This window comes from Prionailurus bengalensis, chromosome D3 (genome assembly GCF_016509475.1).
Source record: "Prionailurus bengalensis isolate Pbe53 chromosome D3, Fcat_Pben_1.1_paternal_pri, whole genome shotgun sequence".
NCBI classification, from domain to species: Eukaryota; Metazoa; Chordata; class Mammalia; order Carnivora; family Felidae; genus Prionailurus; species Prionailurus bengalensis.
In genome coordinates, this window is record NC_057356.1 from 1,590,823 (window position 1) to 1,611,466 (window position 20,644).

Below are 20,644 nucleotides of genomic sequence, written 5' to 3' on the forward strand. Positions count from 1 at the left end.
AATAGGGGAAGGCCGACGCGCAGAAGCGGAGTGGACTGCTGGCTGCTGGGGGCAGGAGCGGGGGGCAGTGCAGTGGGTGAGGGGGTCGGGGGGTACAAACCCCACTCGCAAAACGGAGCGGTCCCGGGCGGAACAGACCGCGTGGCGGGTGTTTTCACGCACGGCCATTGACACCTCGTCGCGTCGTCTGCAACCGTGTCAGGTGACGTCGGCGCAGGCTCGTCGCGGGGACCGCTTCACACCGCGCACGAGCATCAAACTTCGTGATCGGCACCTGAAGCCGACAGGGTGCTGTACGTCAACCATCCCCCGACAAAAACGCACAAAACTGTTTTCTAAAAGTAGGGAACGGTCCCGCGCTGTGAACGGAGCACCCCCACGTCCCTCGACCTCAGCCCTCACGGCCGAACCGCCTAAACGTGGCGGGAGATGCTGTCAAGGCCGATCTGCGCCCAGCCAGATAGACCTGCGGGGGCGGGCTCCACGGGAGCCGCGTGAGTACGAGGAGGCCGCTGCGCGACGCCTCTGGGGCTCCCGCGGGAGGAGGTGTGACCAGGGGGCCACGAGAGCCTCCTTGGAGCCGCCTCGGGGGGGCCCTCGGCCCACCCACCGCACCTGCCTCCCTATCAGGGCAGGTGGTGTGAGCGGGAAGCGTGCCCACCGCGTGGATGCGGTGCCCCAAGAAGCAGCCAGGCGTTTTCAGGATGGCCGCGGGCTGAGCTCAGTCCGAGAGCAGGAGGCCTCTGTGGTGCCCGGGGCAGTGTCCGTCACAGGGCACAACCCCCACAGGAGGCTGGGACAGGGACGCCCAGCACCCAAGTGAGACAGTTACACGGCAAATACGTGACTTTACTCGCCCTGTGTGTTCCCAATTATCAGCTCCCTTCCGGGAGGAGGGAAAGGAAGTAAAGGCTCGTGAAAAGCTCTCAGCAGGGACCAGAGAGATGCAGGTTAGGACACGTTCACACGTATTAAACTGGCAACAAAAATACTGACGACAAACACGCCTTGCTGGTAAAATATTTGGAAAAAAAAAAAGAGTCATCAATAACTTGTCACTGGTGTTGAGCGCTGAGCCGGTACCTGTCTTGGTAACAATCTGGAAAAACGTTTCAAGAGCCACAGAATTATTTCCGTCTTGACGCAGAAACCCAACTGTGAAATTTTAACCCGGAAAACAATCAAGATAAGAAAAAAAAGCCATAAGCAGAACATCAAAGACATCAGTTTCCATCTACTGACGCACCTACCTAGTGTAGGAAGACAGAAAGTCTATCAAAACAGTAACGTCACACGCATATAAACCGCATAGAACACCGAAGCGTGGAAATCCTAAGATAATTCAAGGATCTGGTAAAACGCTGCATGTAATTGGATGTTTTATGCATACCCATTACAACTGTAATTATGAACGCGACACAGCGATACGGAAGGTGGTTGAGAAGTTTAAAAGCGGATGGCTGTGCAGCAGATACGACGTAGGACCGAGTGAGGTACGTCTGTCATCCCTGCAAACACTGTGGGAAAGCGAATGCGCGGGGCCGGGCGGCCGGCGGTGGCCGGAGCTCCCACACCCAGCACACGTCTACACGGGGCTGCACGGACCCTCTCCCCGCTGCCCCCCCACCCCCTGCCCCGTGGCCGTGGCTTGTCCCCCCGGCCCGCCCTCGGGAGGGAGGCTCCCAAGAGCCCCGGGATGTCATCCACCACAGTGTCCCCAGAGCTAGGACGTGCCGGGCACACAGTACACAGTAGGCACTGAATAAGTAACCGGTGAGTGAATCCCAGGGCAAGATTTCACCCACGTGTCTCTCTACAGATTTCTGTCATGAGACTCAGTCCCGCTCATCTCCCACAAGCAAAAGACCTTAGGACCACACTTCATCTTAAGGACATTAAGATTTTATTTCATAAAAATTACAACATATTTTCACTCCTCAGTGGCATCCATCGTCTTTCCTGAGCCATAAACTACTCTAAACACATTGTCCTTTCCAATTTCTTATCTTTGGCCAAATTACGTGTAGATAATAAAGCACCGCAAGAAGCCGAAATCTATAGCCTATAAATAAAGTGCACTGCTTTCCTTCATTAGAAATAAAAATTTGTTCATTACTTCCCTTGATAGATTAGCTATGTAGAGCGAATATGCTGAGTTTAAAACAAAAGAAATCCATCTAAAGTGAAGACGGTTCCTTACTTGATTTGCTTCACCAGAAACAAAAGAAACAAAAATCCAAGTGTAGACCTCAGGATACAGTGTTCTCACTTCTAGGTGCTCACGGGCCTGACAAGGATGCCCTTGAGTTACAAGCGATCTGGTTTCTGGAGTCATGAGGAGAAGCCTGGGCAGGGGCTGGGCACGCTCGGACTTCTCACTACACACGGGGTCTCTGTGGCGGTCGACACCCCAGCCCGTCCCCAGGGGCTGCACAGAAGGTAATGGACATCGTCACCCTGTGCCGAGTCGCTGCTGCGCCCGGGGCCTCACTGGGACGGAAGAACAAAGATTCCCTGCGGTCGACACGTGGCTCTGTGTCCAGCCCCTCCCCACGCGGGAGACGCCTGCGGGTGACTGCTGCGCCCACCGTGACGGGGGCGCGTTACACTAGGAAGGCACCCGACCAAGATGGAGAAGGTCCACAGAACCATGGAGAAAATTCACTCCGAGACCCAGTGGGCGCATGGGGCGGGAAGGGCTTAATGCTACCACGGTCACAGTTTTGCAGGAAGATTTTCCAGTATCAGCTACGGGTTTGAACTTCTCACCACGCATCTCACAGACCCTTAGTGCTGACGCCACGGTCACAGCCAGTGGTCACAGCCTGCTTCCGAATATTCGGTGGCGTCTGGGTTCACATCTAGGGTCAAGGACCCTGCCCGCGCGTGGAGGGGTAAGGGTCGCTCCCATCTCCTACGGGGCCGAGTCCCAGTCTGCAAAGCAACATCAACAGGAAGACCCGGCCACTGTCAGGCCACCGTCCCCGGGTCCGTGGCTCGGGTGGCCGTGCGGGCGGCGAGGTGTGGTTGCCATCGCAGCAACGCGGAACCTGCCGCACCACCCTCCACCGCGTCTGCCCATTAAACACAGACAAGGGTCTGTGAGTGACCAGGAAGCAGCTCCGGGAAGCCGGGAAGCCGGGCCACGGGAAGCCAACCGCAGGCCGGCAGCCAGCTCCCGGGGGCCGTGGGCGCGGGGAAGGCTCGGGTGCTCACGGCGCGGCCCACGTCAAGACCGACCTTGAGAGGGACCGGAGCACTCCCAGCAGCGGCCCACCTGGCTCTTCGCCCGCGGCCGGGCCTGAGCGGCCAGAGACCCCAGCCCAAAGCCCCGGCCCCGCAGAGGCCTGGCAGGGGTGGCATGGCCGGAGCGTGAGGGGCCCCCCCAGCTGGCGCTGGCTCCTCGGAGCTTGTTGCGGCTGATTCAGCAGGTCGAGGACATTTCTCACGCTGCCCACACGGCCCGTCCGCCTCCGCCTGACCCTCTGGGGGTTTCCCCGCGGGACCCTCCCCTTTGGTCCCGAGGCCCCACCGTGGCTCCCAGGCTAACCCGCCCTCCTGGTGCGGCAGGCCCTGGGGCCTGTGCGCCCACGGCAGGTGCCCCGGGGGACAGTCGCTCGGCCACAGGAGGACCAGAGCCGGGAGGGCTGCGGGACCGGCGGTGGGCTCTGTCACACGGGGCGGGTGGGAGGCAAGGAAGCCTGTCCCGGGGGCCACGACCCCCACATCCAGACAGCAGCGAGGAGAGGGTCTCGTGGTGAAGGCAAGGGCTTCTCGTGGTTCGTGTGCGGGTGTGTTCTGAGCAGCAGGACGGCGGCTGCAGCCTCCCTGCTCACACGGTAGACAGGTCCACACGGTGTGCAGATTGGCTGCTCTTGTCCCAGGGGCTGAGCCTGGTGGACACTGTGCCCGGCCGGGTCCCGTTCATCTGCAAACCACAAAGGAGTGAGCTGAGAAGACCCTGCCCCACGATGGGAAACCAGTCCCGGCGGGCGCGGAACCGCCGGGCCGGAAAGCCGCGTGAGGCTCCCCTCGAACCCGCCGGGCCCCCGTGCTCCCCGAGGAAGAGGACCCTGAACTCCGAGGCCACACTGCTCTCCGCCTTCCGCCCGGGCTCCTCGGCCCTGCGTCTGGGGGCTGGCGTGCGCCCTCTGCCGCGCGCCCGCCCGGCCCTGCGCTCTCCACGTGCGTTTACCGAGCACACCTCGCTGCTGCCGGAGGCTGCGGGGTCACGGCAGCGAGCAGAGCCAACCAGGTCCTTGTTCCCGGGGGTGTGCACCCCGTGGGAGGCAGACAACGTGACGCTCGCACAAATAAGCAAAACGGTGCAGACGGGGGCAGCGCAACACCGCACCGGGGGTGCCGTTACTCCGCACCACCCGGGAGGCTCTTCCCGAGGACGGGACCCCTGAGCTCAGCTCGGAGGTGGTGGCGCCATGAGAAGGCCCGACGTGTGCCCCAGGCGCCCGGTGGCCCTGCCTGCACCTCCGCGGGAGGCGAAGGAGCCCGGTGTTGAGAGGACGGGCTTGTCGAGAGCCCCGAGAGCCAAGACCCCGGTTCTTGGGCGTCTGCAGAGGAAGGAGACCCCTGATGGCTGGGCTGTGCCTGGTGACCGTCCTGCCTCCCTGGGACACCAGCAGAATGCCCGGGGCCCGCCTCCTGGTCAGCTGATCCTTCTGTCCTCCTGACGCGACACAGAAGCACTGCCCCCGGGGAAACGGGCAGGAGAGAAGGTCGCGTGACACCACCAGGACGGAGGACCCCGCTGTGGGCATCACGTCACCCAGAGCCCACGCAGCCTGCAGGCCACGTCAGGTGTGAGCAGGCTGAGCAAGAACCGCCGGTGCCCGGGCCTCGCCGCCACGACCCGCACGGGCAGCCACCCGCACGACGTGGCCCTGCCGAGAACAGGCTCGGGGAAGGGACGAGAGGCGCGCCGGGGGCTCTGGGTCTCAGAGGCCCGCGAGGGCAGAGGCCTGGTGAGCTCAGCGCAGCCGGAAGCCGCCTCGGCTTTCCAGGTAACAGGGACAGCGCAGCAGACGAGCCTGCGGGTCCACGCGGTAGGGGTGCAGGTGCTCGGGACAGGATCCAAGCGAGAAGCGGGGGCGCAGACGGGACGGCGCGTGGCACTTACGATGTCAGAGCTGAAGGGCTTCGCGTTAGTGTTGCGGTTGGAGCTACTCGTCAGGGTCCAGACCTTGGTTTTGTGCTTGAAGGCGGCCCTCACCTTCGAAGGCAGACGGCGGATTGGTTAGGAGCAATTTCAGTGGTGGGAACAGCAACAGCAAGAGATCTTTCTCAGAGGTCCCTAGGAATTCGTGCCGAAAGAGAGCCCCGGGACACCAGCTGCAGGGCACGGGCAGGGTCTGGAAGCATCGGGTCCAGACTCACTGCCTCATCTGGCAGCTGCGGACCTTGTCCCCATCACCGTGCCAGGGCCGCACAGGGAGAGAGCTGGATCCGGCCTGGCCCCTGCCGGCCTCGTCACGGTTCTGCACGGGGCACGGGACACACTCAACAAGGAGTGGTGGAGGGGGCAGAGTGTGACGGCAGCAGAAACAACGGAGACGAAAAGCCAACAGACGCAGGGCAGGCGGCGCGTGGCCTTCCCACCTGGTGGACCGCAGTTTCGGGCTCTGCCGGGCTGCTCCCCGGTCTTGGCAATCGTGTGAGCCCTCCCCCACCGGTCACCATCATCCTCAGCGACCCCCCCGCCCCTCCCCCAGCTCCCCTCCCTCGCTGCCTGACCCAGCCGTGTACAAACGGACCCTCTGCGGAGCACCCAGGTGGGGTGGGACCTCTGCCTAGTACAAGTACGGATCCTGAGGGACAAGGCCTGGAGCCTCTCCCCTCCCCGAGGCCAAGTGCACGGCAGGTGCGACGCCCACGCCGTACTGAGAACGAGCCCCCCCAGCTGCCCCAGGGCCTGTGGAGGGCCTGTGACACAGTCCCCCCAAACCCCGTGGTCTCGAGGCCTCCTCCTTACACCCCAGATGCGTTCGGGGAGGACTGCTGGGAGGCCACCTGCATCTTAATGTCCCTGACGCGCCAGGCAGCAGCGAGCAGGTCCAGGGCGTACAGTTCGGCTGCCTCCACTGTCCCCATCCCCCCTGCCCTCCGCAGAGCCGGCAGGGCCCGCCTGACGCCAGGAGGGGGACGCTGAGTGTTGCTCAGCAGCCAGAAGTCGAGAGAAGGGCTGACGGAAAGCAGCCCCACTGCACACAACTTGTCGCCCCTACCAAAGCCAATCCAGGGTTACGTTCCCAGACACCGGCCTGACGGCGCAAGACGGTTCCTGCGCCCCGTGCCCTTTCAGAAATGAATAGCCTGCTTCGTATCATCAGGAAGTAGGGTAGACGTACCTCTGAATTCAGGAGACAATGGAAAAGGAAGATGAAAAACCCCTGGGGAGGAAGGGGAGAACACAGGATTAGGGCCCTTGCGTTTTATCGCGGCACTTTCCAGGGCTTCCTCCCAAGGCCACATGGGCTCTGGAGAGGTCCTGGCACGGCTCAGTGCCAGGAAGCCTGTAGGTGAGCTGTGTGCCAATCCTGACGCTACGGTTTGGAGCCCCCGAGGATGGAGGGGCGTCCCGGGTCCCACCCTGAAATCTAACCTAGAGGCGGGCACCAGCGTGACTTCGCTGTTTGGGCGAAGGCGTCTACAGAGGTGCACTCCCAGACAGGGTGGACCCGGGAAAGAGCAGAAATGCTGGGAAAGGACAACGGCAGGGACATCAGACAATTCCTTAAACTGAGCCCCGGTGTCCTCATCTCAGCACGACGATAACAACGAAACAGGCACGAGAATGAGGATGTCCCCCAAGCCCCGGAGACAGCTGCTACGTGTCCAGCGCTAGGCGACACCTCACACGAGTCATCTCATTCAGCGCTGAAGCAGCCCCGTTACTGGGGCCCGTTCTCGCTGAATGGGGGAGGAAGCCGGGATCCAGAGCGGAGGGAGGTGGCCCAGGACCCAGGGCGTGTAAGGGCTACAGCCAGCCAAACCGGACACGTTCTTCTGTGAACAACCACAGGGAGACGATGGGTGGAAGCTTGTTACAAATTAGAAGCCTGACGCTCGTCCGTGAGACGCGGTCCCCGGTCAGGAAGACCCGGACGCAGTGTGGACTGCACAGTGAGGGCCGGTGGGCCGTGCTTGCGGTTGCCAGGATTCAGCCTTCGGCTCAGCCATGTGGGCTGTGGGTGGCGGTGGGCACCCATTTCCACCCTTCCTTTGGGGGGGCTGTGTGTCTGGGGACGCAGGTTGAGCACCCTAAGTCTCGGGTTTCCAGGCTGCTGACCCTTCCCTGCCCGTCCACGCGGGGGACACGTGTGAACCCAGACCCGAGATACACGCCGTCGCCGCCTCCCCACGCCCGGCCCCCTTTCCAGAGCTGCCCGCAGGCTGCCGTCTTCCCTCTCAGGCCTGAGTGTGCCTCCCGCCAGTCCCAGCCACCAGCGGGATGAACTGGGTGGCGACCCCGCAGGCCCCGTGTGCTGGGCGCCTGGCGTGTGCCCCATCGACGCCTCTGTGCCCGACCGCGGGGCAGGCTCACGCCGTGGGCCCCCAGGGGGTGTGGCAAGAACAGAGAGGGGGCCTTCCTCCCTCCCCGGTGGCAGCCTGCCGTGCACATCCGCTCACGTGGCGGCCGGCCTCCCCCGGGAGTCCGCAGGCTCTCACCTGCAAGGAGTTGAGAACGGCAAACATGTACTGGAAGACCACGGCCTGGCTGTTGACAGCGAGCACGCCGAAGACCCACGAGGTTCCCAGAATGGGCAGCAGCACGGCCACAGCTTTCGCCGTCAACCTAAGAGAGAGGTGGATGGACGCGGCCACTCTGGCGGGGGTGCGTAGGTGACGGGGGTGGGTAGGTGACGGGGGTCTGAGGGACCGGCCTCTCGACCAGAGGCCTCTGAGCGGGAGCGGACACGGCCCTGCTGGGAGCCGGGCCTGGGCTCCGCCCAGCGGGTAATCTTGGGTGAGGAGCTGACCTCTCGGGACCTGAGATGGGATCCCCACCCAGCCGGCAGCTCCCCTACGGCTCCCCTGCAGCCGGCGCTCCGCACCCGGCAGCCGGCACGCCCTCTGGGCGCCCTTGCTGACCTCCCCGATCCGATGGGAACGCCGATCCTGGGCACCCATGGCGGAGAGCAGCGCCAGGCCCCGGCCGGGAGGACCCAGCGGGGTGGGAGGCACACCCCGCATCAGCCTCGCAGGCTCCTTCTCGGAATGTGGGCTCCGTGATGAAGACACGTGGTCCCTCCCGCGTCTACAAGCCCGGGGTGGAGCTTGCACGGAGTCAGCGCCCACTGAGCGCCAGCCGGACCGTCTCACCCCAAGGTGTCCCGACATAGTGCACTGTCTCCCCGACCTCTGAAACAGCCAGCTTTGCACACCGGGGCTTCTGTCCCAGGGCCTCAGCGGGCAGCCCGGAGACAGACGTGAACTGTGCGCTCAGTTCGGCAGCTGCCTGCACCTCATAACTGGGCACGGTGACCACACGTCCGCTTCCTCGCTAGACCGCGAGCTCCCCCATGGCTGGGCTGGGGCCTCATCCCCGCGACCCCAGAGCGCGGCACCGCACCAGGGCCTGGTGGGCTCTCGGGACGTGACCCCTGACTGAACGAGTGAGTGAGTGACGGACAAACGCACGAGCAGGCACAGGTGCCTCACACGCGTCCAGCAGCTCCGGGAGGAGGTGCGACACGGCCACACTGAGCCTCCCGGTCGGATGCCCGAGATCCCTGCCCTGGCAGCTCCCGGCCACAAACCCTGAAAGCCAAGGACGGTTCACACAGGTCAGCTGCCGGGGAAGCTGCAGCCACAGGTTTTCTTAAAGTCACTGCAGTTAAAACCCTCGAATCTGGGAACAGACCATCACGGACCACTTAAGCTTCATCTTCAGATCCTGGAAAACCCATATTTGAGAGGAGTGGCTGTGAGAAATGGGTCTCAAAACGTGCTGGCTTTCTCTTAAAAATTGAAACATCAAAACAGAAGATTTTGGGGAGAGTATTTCCAGTTGAAGCTCACTGAGGCCTCTTGTTAACTGGGCCAGGGCTGTCGGGGTCCCCTTGTCACGTGCGGAAGGAGCGGGGGGAGGGGGTGGAGTCCCTCCCCAGAGACACCTGCTCCTCCTGCAGACGGACCAGCCCGGGAGCACCTCAGGCAGCTGCACCCAGAGGAGTTTCCTCTGTGCGACAGCCCTTTACAGACGGGAGAGCCGGGGGCTGCTGGCAGGGCCGAGGCAGGACGGAACCTGCAATCTTCCTCCTTCGCCCCCGCAGGTGGCCTCTTACCCTTGGGGTGGAGCTGTCTGTCCCCAGATAGCACCCAGTAGCCCCCATCTTTCACATATGGGGCAGTGAGGCTGGGCCTGGTCAGAGGAGCTACATAACAGGCAAGCAAGGATGTGAGCCCAGGGCTCCCCAGTGCCCCCCGCCCGCTACCTGCGGGCAGCTGCGTGTGGCCGAGACCACCAGCGATGGCCCAGAGTCCAGCTTACTTGAAGGCACTAGGGTCCCCATGGATCTTGTAGTTGTCAGCGCTGATCTGTGAAATGACCCTGGTCACGGCCACGAGGATGCCGACGTTCACCTGCACAAGGGGAGCAACGGGAGCCAAGGTGAGGGTCCCGATCCCACCCCACCCCCCTCGCTCTGAGCGAGCAGGTGGCGTCACTGCAGAAACGTAACCCACATGGGTCCCTGAGCGTTTACCTCCACTTGGCACACGGACGAGCACCTCTGGGAGCCCACGTCTGTGCCGAGACAGGGCAGCCACCCAGCCCATTCTGCCCCCAGGCGCACAGCAAGGGAAGGCCTGGGGTTCAAACCTCATTTCAGCATTGCTTGCTGTGTGGGACCCCACGTGATGCGCTCATGCCCTTGGAACCTCAGTTTCCCCATCTGATGAGAAACCGTCACAACGCCCACAGCGCCAACGGATCATTGAAGAGATAAGAACTCGCACCCATAAAGGCACCTGCCACTTTCACTTCCTGGCCCCACCCAGGCCAGCGGCCTTGGAGTGATCCTTGGAGGCCACAGCGCATCTGCCTCCTGGCTAGGCACCTGCTGGGAGGCTCCCCTTGGGGACTGTCGGGCAGGGGTGCTGAGGAGGTCTCTGCAGAGCCTCAGGCACAACCTGTCCCCTCCCGAGCAGCTCTGCAGGGCGCTGAGCGAACCTGGCAAGGCAGGAGGCGGCAAGGGGGAGCGAGAGCCAGGATTTCCTTCTGCTACTGCAGGATCCAGGCCCGTGCTGTGGCCGGGACCTCTCTCCTCCCTCTGCAAAACCCGGAGGTCAACGACAAGTTCTCCCAGGAGTCCTGCTCCAGGCCCAAACCCTACGTGCACGGTCAGGCCTGACCACGGGCAAGGACAAGGCCTCACCGGCCGACCTCACAGGCAAGGCGGCCCTCCCCACCCCGGCCTGGTGCGCAGAACTGCAGGCAGGGGCTCAGGCCTCCCACCCTGGCGGCCATCCCCACGGGCAGGTCTGCGTTCCCAGCCCCGGCACCTGCCTCCGAGGCCTCCTAACGGGGGCTCCGGCCTCAGGCCTTCCTCAGGCTCCACTGCTGACACCACCTTACGCCCGGGGCCTCGCAGCCACTCCCCCAGAGTTCAGTGCTTCCCCACTCCTTCTCCGCTGTCAGCCTCCTCCCGGCCTGGCCGCCCGGCCTCCAGGGCTCCGTGCTGGGGGCCGGGAGGGGCCCCGGCCTGTACCACTACACCCCGCCAAGAAGGCTCAAGTGCCACACGCAGCCTGGCTGTGTCTTCACCGACACCTCAACCCCGGGCGGCCCGGCTCCCGGCTGCAGACGCACGTCACTCGCCCTCATCTGTCGCCTGCACGACGAGGACCCTAACAGAGTCGCCCAGGGTCAGGGAGGACGAAAGAGGTCAACGATGTGAGTTCGCCACCGGCAGAGCCCTCCACCCCTCCTCCCCGGCTAATCGTGTTAGGACCACAAGGAACCACACTCAGCCACGTGGAGAAAGGGCCACAGAGATGCAGTGACCGCCTCAGCAGTTTCCGCTCTGAGATCAGCGGGCAGCGCCCCTGCCTCTCCCAGCGGCGCGAGGGCAGGGAGGCCAGGAGCCCGCGTTAAACCGCGGGACTCGGTTCTCTTGAATGATTGCTTTTCAGCTTTATGCCTTCGGTAAAACCTAGAGTTCTGAATTCTGAACCGTTTGTGTTCTTACGTGTACGATTCTGGCAGGGCTTTGCGTGCGTTTCGAGGGGAGGCTCACCCTGGTCCCGTCTGACACCCTGCAAGCCCGGCCCCATCCACTCTGCGAATTTACGTCCTGGGTTCCTCGACCCCTGGGCCAAACCGAGGCCTGGTCTGGAACAACAAGAGGCTGGAAACCACCTGCCTGTCTGGAGCAGGCCGCGGGTCTGGGGGTCACAGCCCGCCGGTTCTGCAGCCTCTCCCCACCCCCCCCCCCACCCCCCCCGCCACGCTGCTAAAGCCAGAGGCCAACAGACACGGTGAGGAACGGGCCCCGGACGGCGAGCACACGTTCACGTTCGCCGGCATCCGCGGAAGGCCCCGAGGAGGCACAAGCAGTCGGCGGGCTTGTCTGCTGGAGGCGGCGGAAACGGGAGCGGAGGGAGATGGGGGCAGACGGTCCGGACACATCAAGCTTCCTCAGCACGTGTGGTACAATTCCTAAGTCAAGTGACTTCTCGTCAACCGGCACTGCACGAGCGGGAGCCTCACCCCGCCCCCGCCACTGGACGAGCTCACGTGACTCCCCCCCCCACTGTGGGAAGTGGGGGCCACACACTGGTGACTGATGGGATTTCAAGCCCTCTGTCACCTGCTGGCTCTGTATGAAGACCCAGAAAGAAGCGTGGCAGCAACGGTTAAGCCACCGGCATTCCTGGCTACAATTTGTCATCACGTCCGTCTCTCCAGAGATTTCTCTGGGGTTTGTTTCCCCCCCCTCCCGGGCTCTCTCCCTGCCTGGGTCTGTGTGCTTTCATCTGGCAAGCACTCTCCTGGCCTCCATAGGACAGTCCCATCTGCCGGGACAGTCAGGAGGCGCTGACCCCCAACCCTGCGACCCGTTCACTCAGGGGGAGGCTGCGGGTTTGAGACAAAAACACCTCGTGTTTCAGGAACATCCCAAACAGAAGTGGGCCTCCCCCTGGCCCTGGCCACTCATCCTGGTTGGTGCTGGTCGCCGTCGGGAGAGGCCCTGGGGTGAGGCACGTGCACCACGAGAGCGGGTGTTTCATCAGCCAAGCACCTCTGGGTGACAACAGCCAACAGACGCCGGAGGAATAATTCACGGGCCGCGTCTTAGCAAACTAGATGGGGGCGGGATGTGCACTGCAGGTCATGTGACCACTGATGGCGGGGGTGGGGGGAAGCCCAGGACAGGGCTCTGGGGCCTGCACCGCGTCCTGTTCCTTGGCCTTGTGAGACGCTGTCGGGACATATACCACGACTCACGGGGAAACCATCACATGTAGACATACAGAAGATACCACTGTGTGCATCGACCTTTGTCCCTGTGGACCTCTGCGTCTGGGCATCTGTGACTGTCGCTGTCGCCCTCTATATCTGTGCCTCTACGTAGACAGGACCACCCTGGCTTCTCAGAGGAGGAGGTCCCAGAACTCCCGAGATTGTCCCCAAAACTGGAGGCCCTTGCCCCATGGAGCCTGCACTGAAGAAGCCCCTGGGGGATGCAGGCAAAGGTGACCCTGTCACCCCCGGGGTCCCTGCCATTGGGGGTCGACAGCTTCTGCAAAGCCTGCTGACCCTGTGAGCCTGCACAGAACCTAACTGGAGTCATTCAGGGAGTGGCATCCACGTCGCTTCCTCATCAGGACGTTTGTGCAGTGACCTGGCCGGCTGTTACTGCAAGGGGCTCACTTCTGCCCTTTCTTCCCCAGCTCGAGGCCCGGCAGGCCCCGGTGACCCTTCACTGTCCCCCAAAGTCCCGCTGGGGCCAACATCACCAGAACGGCACGGACCATCCTCCCCAGACCGGCGCCCGGCCCCAGCCAGACCTCTTTCCCGAGCATGTACTCCCGTGAGTGTGCACCCAGAGAGCACTGCACGCCCCACACGGGCAGGGTCGGGAAGTGAGGCGGACGGCATCTGAGAAAATGGGGACATGACTCCCGGCACACAAGCAGGGGTCCTCTGAGGGGATAAGAGGCACCCCCAAGAGCCAGGCCAGTGTGAGGCCCGACAGAGCGGGCAGGACCCCCCGCTGCAGCCCCTGGCCCTGAGTCCGTCCACGTGCTTTTTCTGTGACGGGCCAAACAGGATGTTCAGCTTTGTGGGCCAGACGGTCCCGGTACACAACTCGGCTGCTGTAGCACAAAAACCACCACAGACGCTTGTAAGTACGCGGCAGTGGCTGCGTACCCACAAGACGGTCCGTTAAGAGTGGACAGTGGGCCACACTGGCCACGGTCAGTGGACCCCTACGCTTGGCTATGAAATCACCGAACCCCTTCTCAGCTCGCGCCTCCTCCCGCCTGGCCCCAGGGTTCTCCTATGTCCCCCCGGAGCACCGCGGTCCTCAAGCCGCCTCCCCAGTGGGATCGCCTGCGAGCTGGGAAAGGGCCAGGTCCAGTAAAGCCAAAAGGTGGGGCTCAGGTGGGAACCAATAATTCCATCATGTGACAAGTTTGAGGACTGCTGCCCCCGAGGGTTTATGGCTGACATCCAGAGGGGGGACTGGACGGGGCCAGGAGCTGACGCCCCCTCAGGAATGGTAACGGTGGCTCCAGCCAGCCTGGGGACCTGGGATGCTGGCACCCGGTACTGGACCCCATGCCGCGGTGGGTGCTCCTCCGGGTCCCCAGCTGTCACTGACCAAAGTCACGTTAAAACTCAGATCAGCCGAGGGGCGCCTGGGTGGCGCAGTCGGTTAAGCGTCCGACTTCACCCAGGTCACGATCTCGCGGTCCGTGAGTTCGAGCCCCGCGTCAGGCTCTGGGCTGATGGCTCAGAGCCTGAAGCCTGTTTCTGATTCTGTGTCTCCCTCTCTCTCTGCCCCTCCCCCATTCATGCTCTGTCTCTCTCTGTCCCAAAAATAAATAAACGTTGAAAAAAAAAATTTAAAAAAAAAAACAAAAAAAAAAACCTCAGATCAGCCGGAAACATCTGGGAGGGGGGGCCACTCCCGCCTGGGCCTTCAGGGTGGAGGTCGGTGCGGACACAGAACAGGGCACGTGGTGCTCACACGTTCAGCTACTTCCTTCTTCACCCTTGTCATTAACGTTCCTTCAAACCACCACCCCCCCTGCCATGTCCATGCTCTGACCCGGGGGGGGCTCAGTTACCAAGGGGCCTGGAGTCTGTTCTGAGCCTGTTTCTACCTTCGCGCTGAGCAGGTGAATTGTCCTCCCGGACCCCAGAGAGCGAGAGAGAGAACACAGGATCCGACTGAAGCCCTGTAATCCCCTAAAGTGATTTACTCTGGTAAAGTGACCGCAGCCGAGCCTCACAGAGCCCTGGGGACAAGGGACAGCCCTGGGGACAACCCTAGGGTTAGGGGACAGCCCCTGGGACAAGGGATAGCATCGGAAACAGGGGACAGCCCCTGGATTTGAAGGCTCCATCACACATGGACACATCACCTCCTGCAGCTAAAATAAAATCAGTTAACAGGGGAACATGGGCCACCTCTGAGCTCCCTGTTAATGAGAGGAGGGGCGCTCCGATCCCCAACCCCGTCCCTTCCTGACCTCTCGGCCCCTCCTGGAAGGAGACTTCCTGTACAGAGCAGGTGTGAGATCCGCCCTGGACGTGCACGCCCCACCCTGCTGGGTTCTACGCCGGATCGGGCTCCTCTGGGCTCCTCTCCCCGGAGGAAGCTCTTCTGCCCACGGTCCGTCCCCAGACGGTGGCTCAGCCTCCCAGGGCGGCGGCTGGGCCGTGGGGGCCAGGGATCACCGGGACGGGGCTCTGAGCCGGCAGTGGGGGGAGCTGCACCGGGGTCCCGCCCGCCCTGCCCGCCAGCGGGTTCGCTGTCGGCCCCAGAACACCGGTGGGGGGCGATGTTACTGGGTTACTCTGGTCTCGCCACGGACCCGGCCATTTGAGGGGAGCCCTGAATTCAAATTTAAATACGACAACAACAAAACCGTCAGGCCAACTCAAGGGGTGGGCCACACAGGGCGTTTCTGTGGGCACGCTCGCCCTCAGAGCCTGTCCCCGCAAGCCCTGTGAAGAACACGAGCCTTCGTGGTCTCCGTCAGCCCCACGCTCGGCACCAGAACAATCTGTCCGCCTCCTTGTTGTCCCGGACTCCCCAGAATGGGCCTCAAACCTACCCCTCTCTTCTTCCCAGGCCCCGCCTGAGGCAGGGTCTTCACCCCTACATGCTGGGGTCTCAGCAACATCTTCCCACATGGTCTCCCTGACCCTGCGCCCCCCACACCCTTGTCGTTCCCCTGGGGAAAGGCCAGCCTAGGCGTGTGCCTGGAGGATTCTGGGGAGACGGCAGCCAGCACGTGCCTGGTACCTCCGTTCCGACAACTTCCACGGGACAGATCTGTGGGCTGGTGGGCAGAGCTGCAGGGCCGTGGCGGGGACAGGCACTCCTGGGGAGGACTACCCCTCCTGGACACAGAAGGGCCGAGGGGATGGGGATGGGCGTTCACATGTGGGTCAGCACCCAAGGAGCAGAGACCATTGGGTCTCTGCACTTGCGGAGTGACCCAGGGAGCGCCGGGGCTGTGGACGAGGCCGTGGCCAGGGGCTGTGGCCAGGACATGGCCTACGGAGGATGGGGCAGCCCTGGCCGCCCACAGTCCTGCACAAGGAGCCTGAGGGCAGAGTGCCCGGTGGGCTCCGTCGGTCGAGTGTCCAACTTCAGGTCAGGTCGTGATTTCACGGTGCATGAGTTTGAGCCCCGCGTGTGACTCTGCCTGCTTCGGATCCTCTGTCCCCCTCTCTCTGCCCCTCCCCTGCTCACACTTGTTCTCTCTCTTAAAAATAAACATTTTTAAAAAAGGAGCCTGCGGGTAAACACCTGGCCTCACTCCCCTCCCGCCCTCCGAGCCCCTGCCCCCACAGGCCAAATGTGCCCATGGCCAGAGAGCAGGAGCCGGGTCCAGGCCAGCCCCCGGGGCGCGGCCAGGGCTGCAGGGGCATCACCCCGGGAGGGGCCCCCACCGCCCTGTCACCCAGCCCTCCCCGCAGAGCCCTGCTGGGCCCACACAGCTCAGCGCGCAGGCCACAGCCGGGGCCTCCGCTGCCTCTCCTCTAGCACAGAGGCTCAGGCCCCGTGGCCAGGGAGGACCTCGGAGACTCTCAGGGCTGCACAAGGGAAGGAAATCACCCCCATCGCCGGGCTGACCCCAAGCACGTGTCACCTGGCAGGAGACACAGCCAAATTGATCCTGCGCAAGGACACGGCTCGTGTGTGGGGCCAGCACCACCCGCTGTCCCTCTCACCACGGACGTCAGTGACGCCACACTGGCATCCCTCATCTCGTCCCTCTGGAAAGCCTCCTCCGAGAAGACGCGGCCCCGCTTCCGAGCGGCTTCTGCAGAACGTTCGCCGGCCTCTTCCCTCACGTTCACGTCCAATCACCCACCGGGGCCCACGGCCTCTTTGGTGCCCAGGAGCCCGGGACGAGGCCAGCCGAGCTTTAAGAGGAGCCGCTGGGGAGAGGGGCGGGGGATTCAGGGGACCCATGCCCCGTGCAGGGGTGCAGTGGGGAGCAGGCCCCGCTGACTGCCCGCAGGGGTGACCTGTCCTCAGACGGTCGGCTGGGATGACAGATGGGGAAGCAATGAACGAGGACAATGAGGGACAGGAGTCCAGGAGGCACCCCCCCCCCCCAACCAAGGCAGGACTCCACACCCTTCAAAGGCAGCAGCTCACGGGCAGCACCACGGCCTCGTGACCACCCTGGGGTGTGTGGAGAACACATCCCGGGGGCCCAGCAGAAGGGGTGCCCGTGGAGAGCGTGTCCTGGGGTCCCTGTGGGGGGTGCACACAGAGAGCATGTCCTGGGGTCCTGGGTGGGGGTGCTCTGCAGAGTGTCCTAGGGTCCCAGTGGGGAGCGTACAAGTGTGAGTCAGCACACAGCCTGGGGCCCTGGGGCGAAGGTACACGGGGAAAACGTGTCCCAGGTTCTTGGCCCGCGGGGCGTGTGGAGTGTGCATCTGGGGTCCCACGTGGGGCCGTGGAGATGACACACTGGGTTAGCGCGGGGTGGGCAGCAAGGATGTGGGGAGGCCCCTGCGGACCACCCCTTCCTGACATCAGCGCCCTGCCCACGTGGGCCGACACCCAGATGGGGCGGCAGAGACGGAGACGCCCGTCCCCAAGCAGGCCTCGCACCAGATACACACCCAGGTAGTGGCCAGGGTGCCAGAGCACAGGCCCCCCCCCCCCCCCCCCCCCCCGCGGCTTTCTGGGGAACCCCCAGCTCTGGCCCCCCGAGCGGTCACGTGACACTGGCCTGGCCGATCATCCGCCTCCTCAGTGACTGGCTCTGGGACAGACACGTGACCCCTAGCAGCCAATCAGAGCGTGTCCCGGGACTTCCTGGGACCACTGGGAACAGCTTCTCCCCCCTCCGCCCCATCACAGACCTGCGGGATGCGCGAGGAGCTGACTCTGCCTGTCTCCGCCAGGGAAAGCCTGCCTCAGGTGCAGCCAGCGCCAAGGCAACGGACCCCGGAGCGAGCAGCAGGCTCCGGCTGACGTCACTGGGCACCTGACCCCCTGCACTGCCCATGGCTGAGCCTTTTCTACTTATGGGGGTTCAACCTGCTTTGCGTCTCTGGGGAGAAGGGGGAGGGCAGGAAAAAGAGGAGGAGGAGAAAGAGGGCGAGGGGAGGACCATAGGGGAGGAGGGAGGAGGGGAGGAACAAGGTAGGAGGGAGGAGGCGAGAGCCAAGGGGAGGAGGGGACAACCAAGGGGAGGAGGGCGGAGGGGAGGAACAAGTTCGGAGGAGGGAGGAGGGGTGGACCATGGGGAAAGACAGAAGAAACAAGGGGAGGAGGGGAGGGCAGAGGGAGGAGAGGGGGAGGACCAAGGGGAGGAGGGCAGAGGGGAGGACCAAGGAGAGGAGGGAGGAGGGGAGGACCAAGGTGAAGAGGGAGGAGGACGATGATGATGACGACACCCACCAACACCGATGCCCTCTGGGGCCAGGACTTGCCACGCCGCTCACCCCACCCACGCCAGTACCCTGGCTTGCCCTCCACGAAGCAGGAAGCGGCATCTGTCAGACAGCTACTTCAGGGGCAAGAGAGACGTGACGTAAAAGCCTGGTGACACCTGAAGGGACAGACGCTGCGTCCGCCTGCACCCCTACTACTAACCCTAACTTTGTGGGAAACCACGTGCGAGGGCACTCCGGAACCCTCCTTTGAGGCACCACGGGGACTTAGCCAAGAGCGGCCAATGCCACCCCTGGCATCCCCCAGTCGGGAAGAAGCGGGGCCCCAACCAGATGGGGCCGCACACCTGCGGGGTGCAGGGGCACCCGGGACATCCCCACACCGAAGGGAACCCCGTGACACTGCAACGGTCCCATCCCATGCGTGCGCTGCCCCTCCTCTGGGAACCGCACCCGGACTTTCTCGGGGCACTTCCTCCCCCACCCGGAGTCTGCATGCTTCCGGGGAAGGTTGAAACCCAGCTCCACCCCCAGGGTTAGAGAGGTGACCCAGGCCTGCCAATCAGAGCACACTCTACTCCTCTAGCCCCAGTGGGGACCGGCCAATCAGAATACTCTATCTTCTAGCCCCTGTGGGGACTGGCCAGTTAGAGAACTCCCTCCCCAGGCACGGCGAGGGGCCCACGATCTGCAACATTCGAGCCAGATGCATCAGAAGTGCCAGAGACTTTTGTGGGAAATGTAGGAAGAACAATGGCAAGAAACACAAAAGCTGTTTTTGTAATTCCGTGAAGTCCCAGGACCTCAGGGCATCCCACCTGAGGATGGAGCCACCTGGCCGGAGGTGAGAGCACCCGTGCGTGCTGCGTGCGTGCAGCAGCCTCCCTTGAGCCCGGGCCAGGCAGAGCGGCCAGCGCGCCTGCCTGCGACATCACCAGCCCCTCGGGTCGCGTTCTCTGTCCCCCAGGATCCCGCGCTCCCGAGGCGCACACTAAGGTCCCTGCTGGGGCCGCGAGGACAGGGCGTGGGCGAGAACCCTCAGGGAAAGACCCCGCGGTGCACACCGACCCTGGCAGGCTGCACGCACCTGCGCCTCCCGGCCAGCCATCTGGGGACAGGGGTCCCGGGCTGCACGCCCCGGGGCTGCGACAGGTTGCAGACGGGGGCCCTCACACCCAGCGGCGGGACTTACCACAATGATGGACAGGGCAGGGGCCACGAAGGCCCAGACGGCGCCGCTCGTGATGGAGAGCCAGCAGCTGTGGACGGAAGCAGAGCGTTACCTCCACACCACTGTTCCTGTGCCCCGGGGCGCCGGGCACCTCCACCGGGGGCAGCTGCTAAGGCAGGACGTTTTTCCGCTCAGGGGTCAATCTGAGCAGCCAGAGTAACAGTTAACCCCGGCTGATGTCTCTGCGTGCTACCCATGATGACCTCGTGCCTCTCATTCTCGGGGTGAACGTTCCAGGTGTGCAGACCACCTCAGGGAAAAGGTGGCTTTTACGGGCCTCTCAGTAAGAAAAATCACCACCTCTGCAGAGTCTGGCCAAAAACCAAAATAAGTTTTAACTTTGCTATGAAAAATAAAACTGACCTTCAGCAAGGGCTGAGAGCATTTCAAATACTGACCTAATTTGTGCCTTCTGCAAGGGATAAGAGCGTTGAGGAGTCATGAGGTGACGTGGTCCTGACCATTCCCCTCTGCTCCTAGCTAAGGGTAGGTCACACCTCCCTGCAGCGCCCCTGAGAGAAAAGGTCCCCGGGGATCCCAGCAAGTGCTCGCATTTCTAGAGAAGCCTGATGTGGGATGCAGCGTCCAGGTCCAGGACGGGGGATCCCTCCAGGCTTCCAACGTGGGACTCCAGGAACTCAGGCAAGTAATAGCCTCCCCGTAACTTCGTTTCTTTCCGGAGCATCGGGATGGCCAAGAGCCTGGGGTTCCCCGGGAGAGGCTACTCCCAGATCCGGGGACAGCCCCGGGGGCCCTGCCCACTGGCCAGGGTCAGGCACGTGCACGGCACGGTCCTCACCCCACCCGGTGTGGATGTCCCCGCAGGCGGCCTCGTTCACTCCCTCCATCCCGCTCATTGGGTGGCACGGGGGGCCCCCGGCACACCAAACCCCAGGTGTGCATCCCTGACACCCTCACAGGAGGAGCCACGATGACTCCCACACCCAGATGAGAAAACTGAGGCCCAGAGGGGTCAGGTGACCCACGCCCACTCCCGGGAGCCTCTGCCCCCGTTCCAGGACACAGGGCTTCCCTGAGACAGGACACGGCCCCTGTGAGTGCTCGTTCACACCTGCCGTGCGGAGGCAGCATTTCCGCGAAATGCACAGCAAGCCTGAGCGGCCCCCTGCAAGGTGCATGGCCGCCCGGGACGGGACAGGGGCGACTGCAAACAGAGCACCTCCCCACATGTCCTTGCAGAGCTCTATGCGTCCCTGTCCTCTCAGGAAAGCCGGTGAGCCCCGCCCCGCCATCAAGCCTCTGCTGGGGCGGGGGGGGGGGGGGGGGGGGGAGGA

The 20,644-nt window shown here is 63.4% G+C and overlaps 1 protein-coding gene across 2 annotated transcripts in view; it reads right to left on the reverse strand.

The window, feature by feature from the left end:
• Window positions 1-1,880: 1,880 nt before the first annotated feature.
• The window catches only part of ADGRD1 (adhesion G protein-coupled receptor D1), a 125,436-nt gene continuing 106,672 nt past the window's right edge, over window positions 1,881-20,644 (reverse strand). For both annotated transcript variants that reach the window (XM_043557278.1, XM_043557279.1), the window contains 6 exons: window positions 19,311-19,377; window positions 9,509-9,600; window positions 7,684-7,810; window positions 6,363-6,404; window positions 5,135-5,227; window positions 1,881-3,928 (listed from right to left, as the gene is read on the reverse strand). In XM_043557278.1, the coding sequence (XP_043413213.1) occupies window positions 3,833-3,928; window positions 5,135-5,227; window positions 6,363-6,404; window positions 7,684-7,810; window positions 9,509-9,600; window positions 19,311-19,377 (517 nt within the window). In that variant the 3' untranslated portion in view covers window positions 1,881-3,832. The remainder of the gene's footprint in view (window positions 3,929-5,134; window positions 5,228-6,362; window positions 6,405-7,683; window positions 7,811-9,508; window positions 9,601-19,310; window positions 19,378-20,644) is intronic.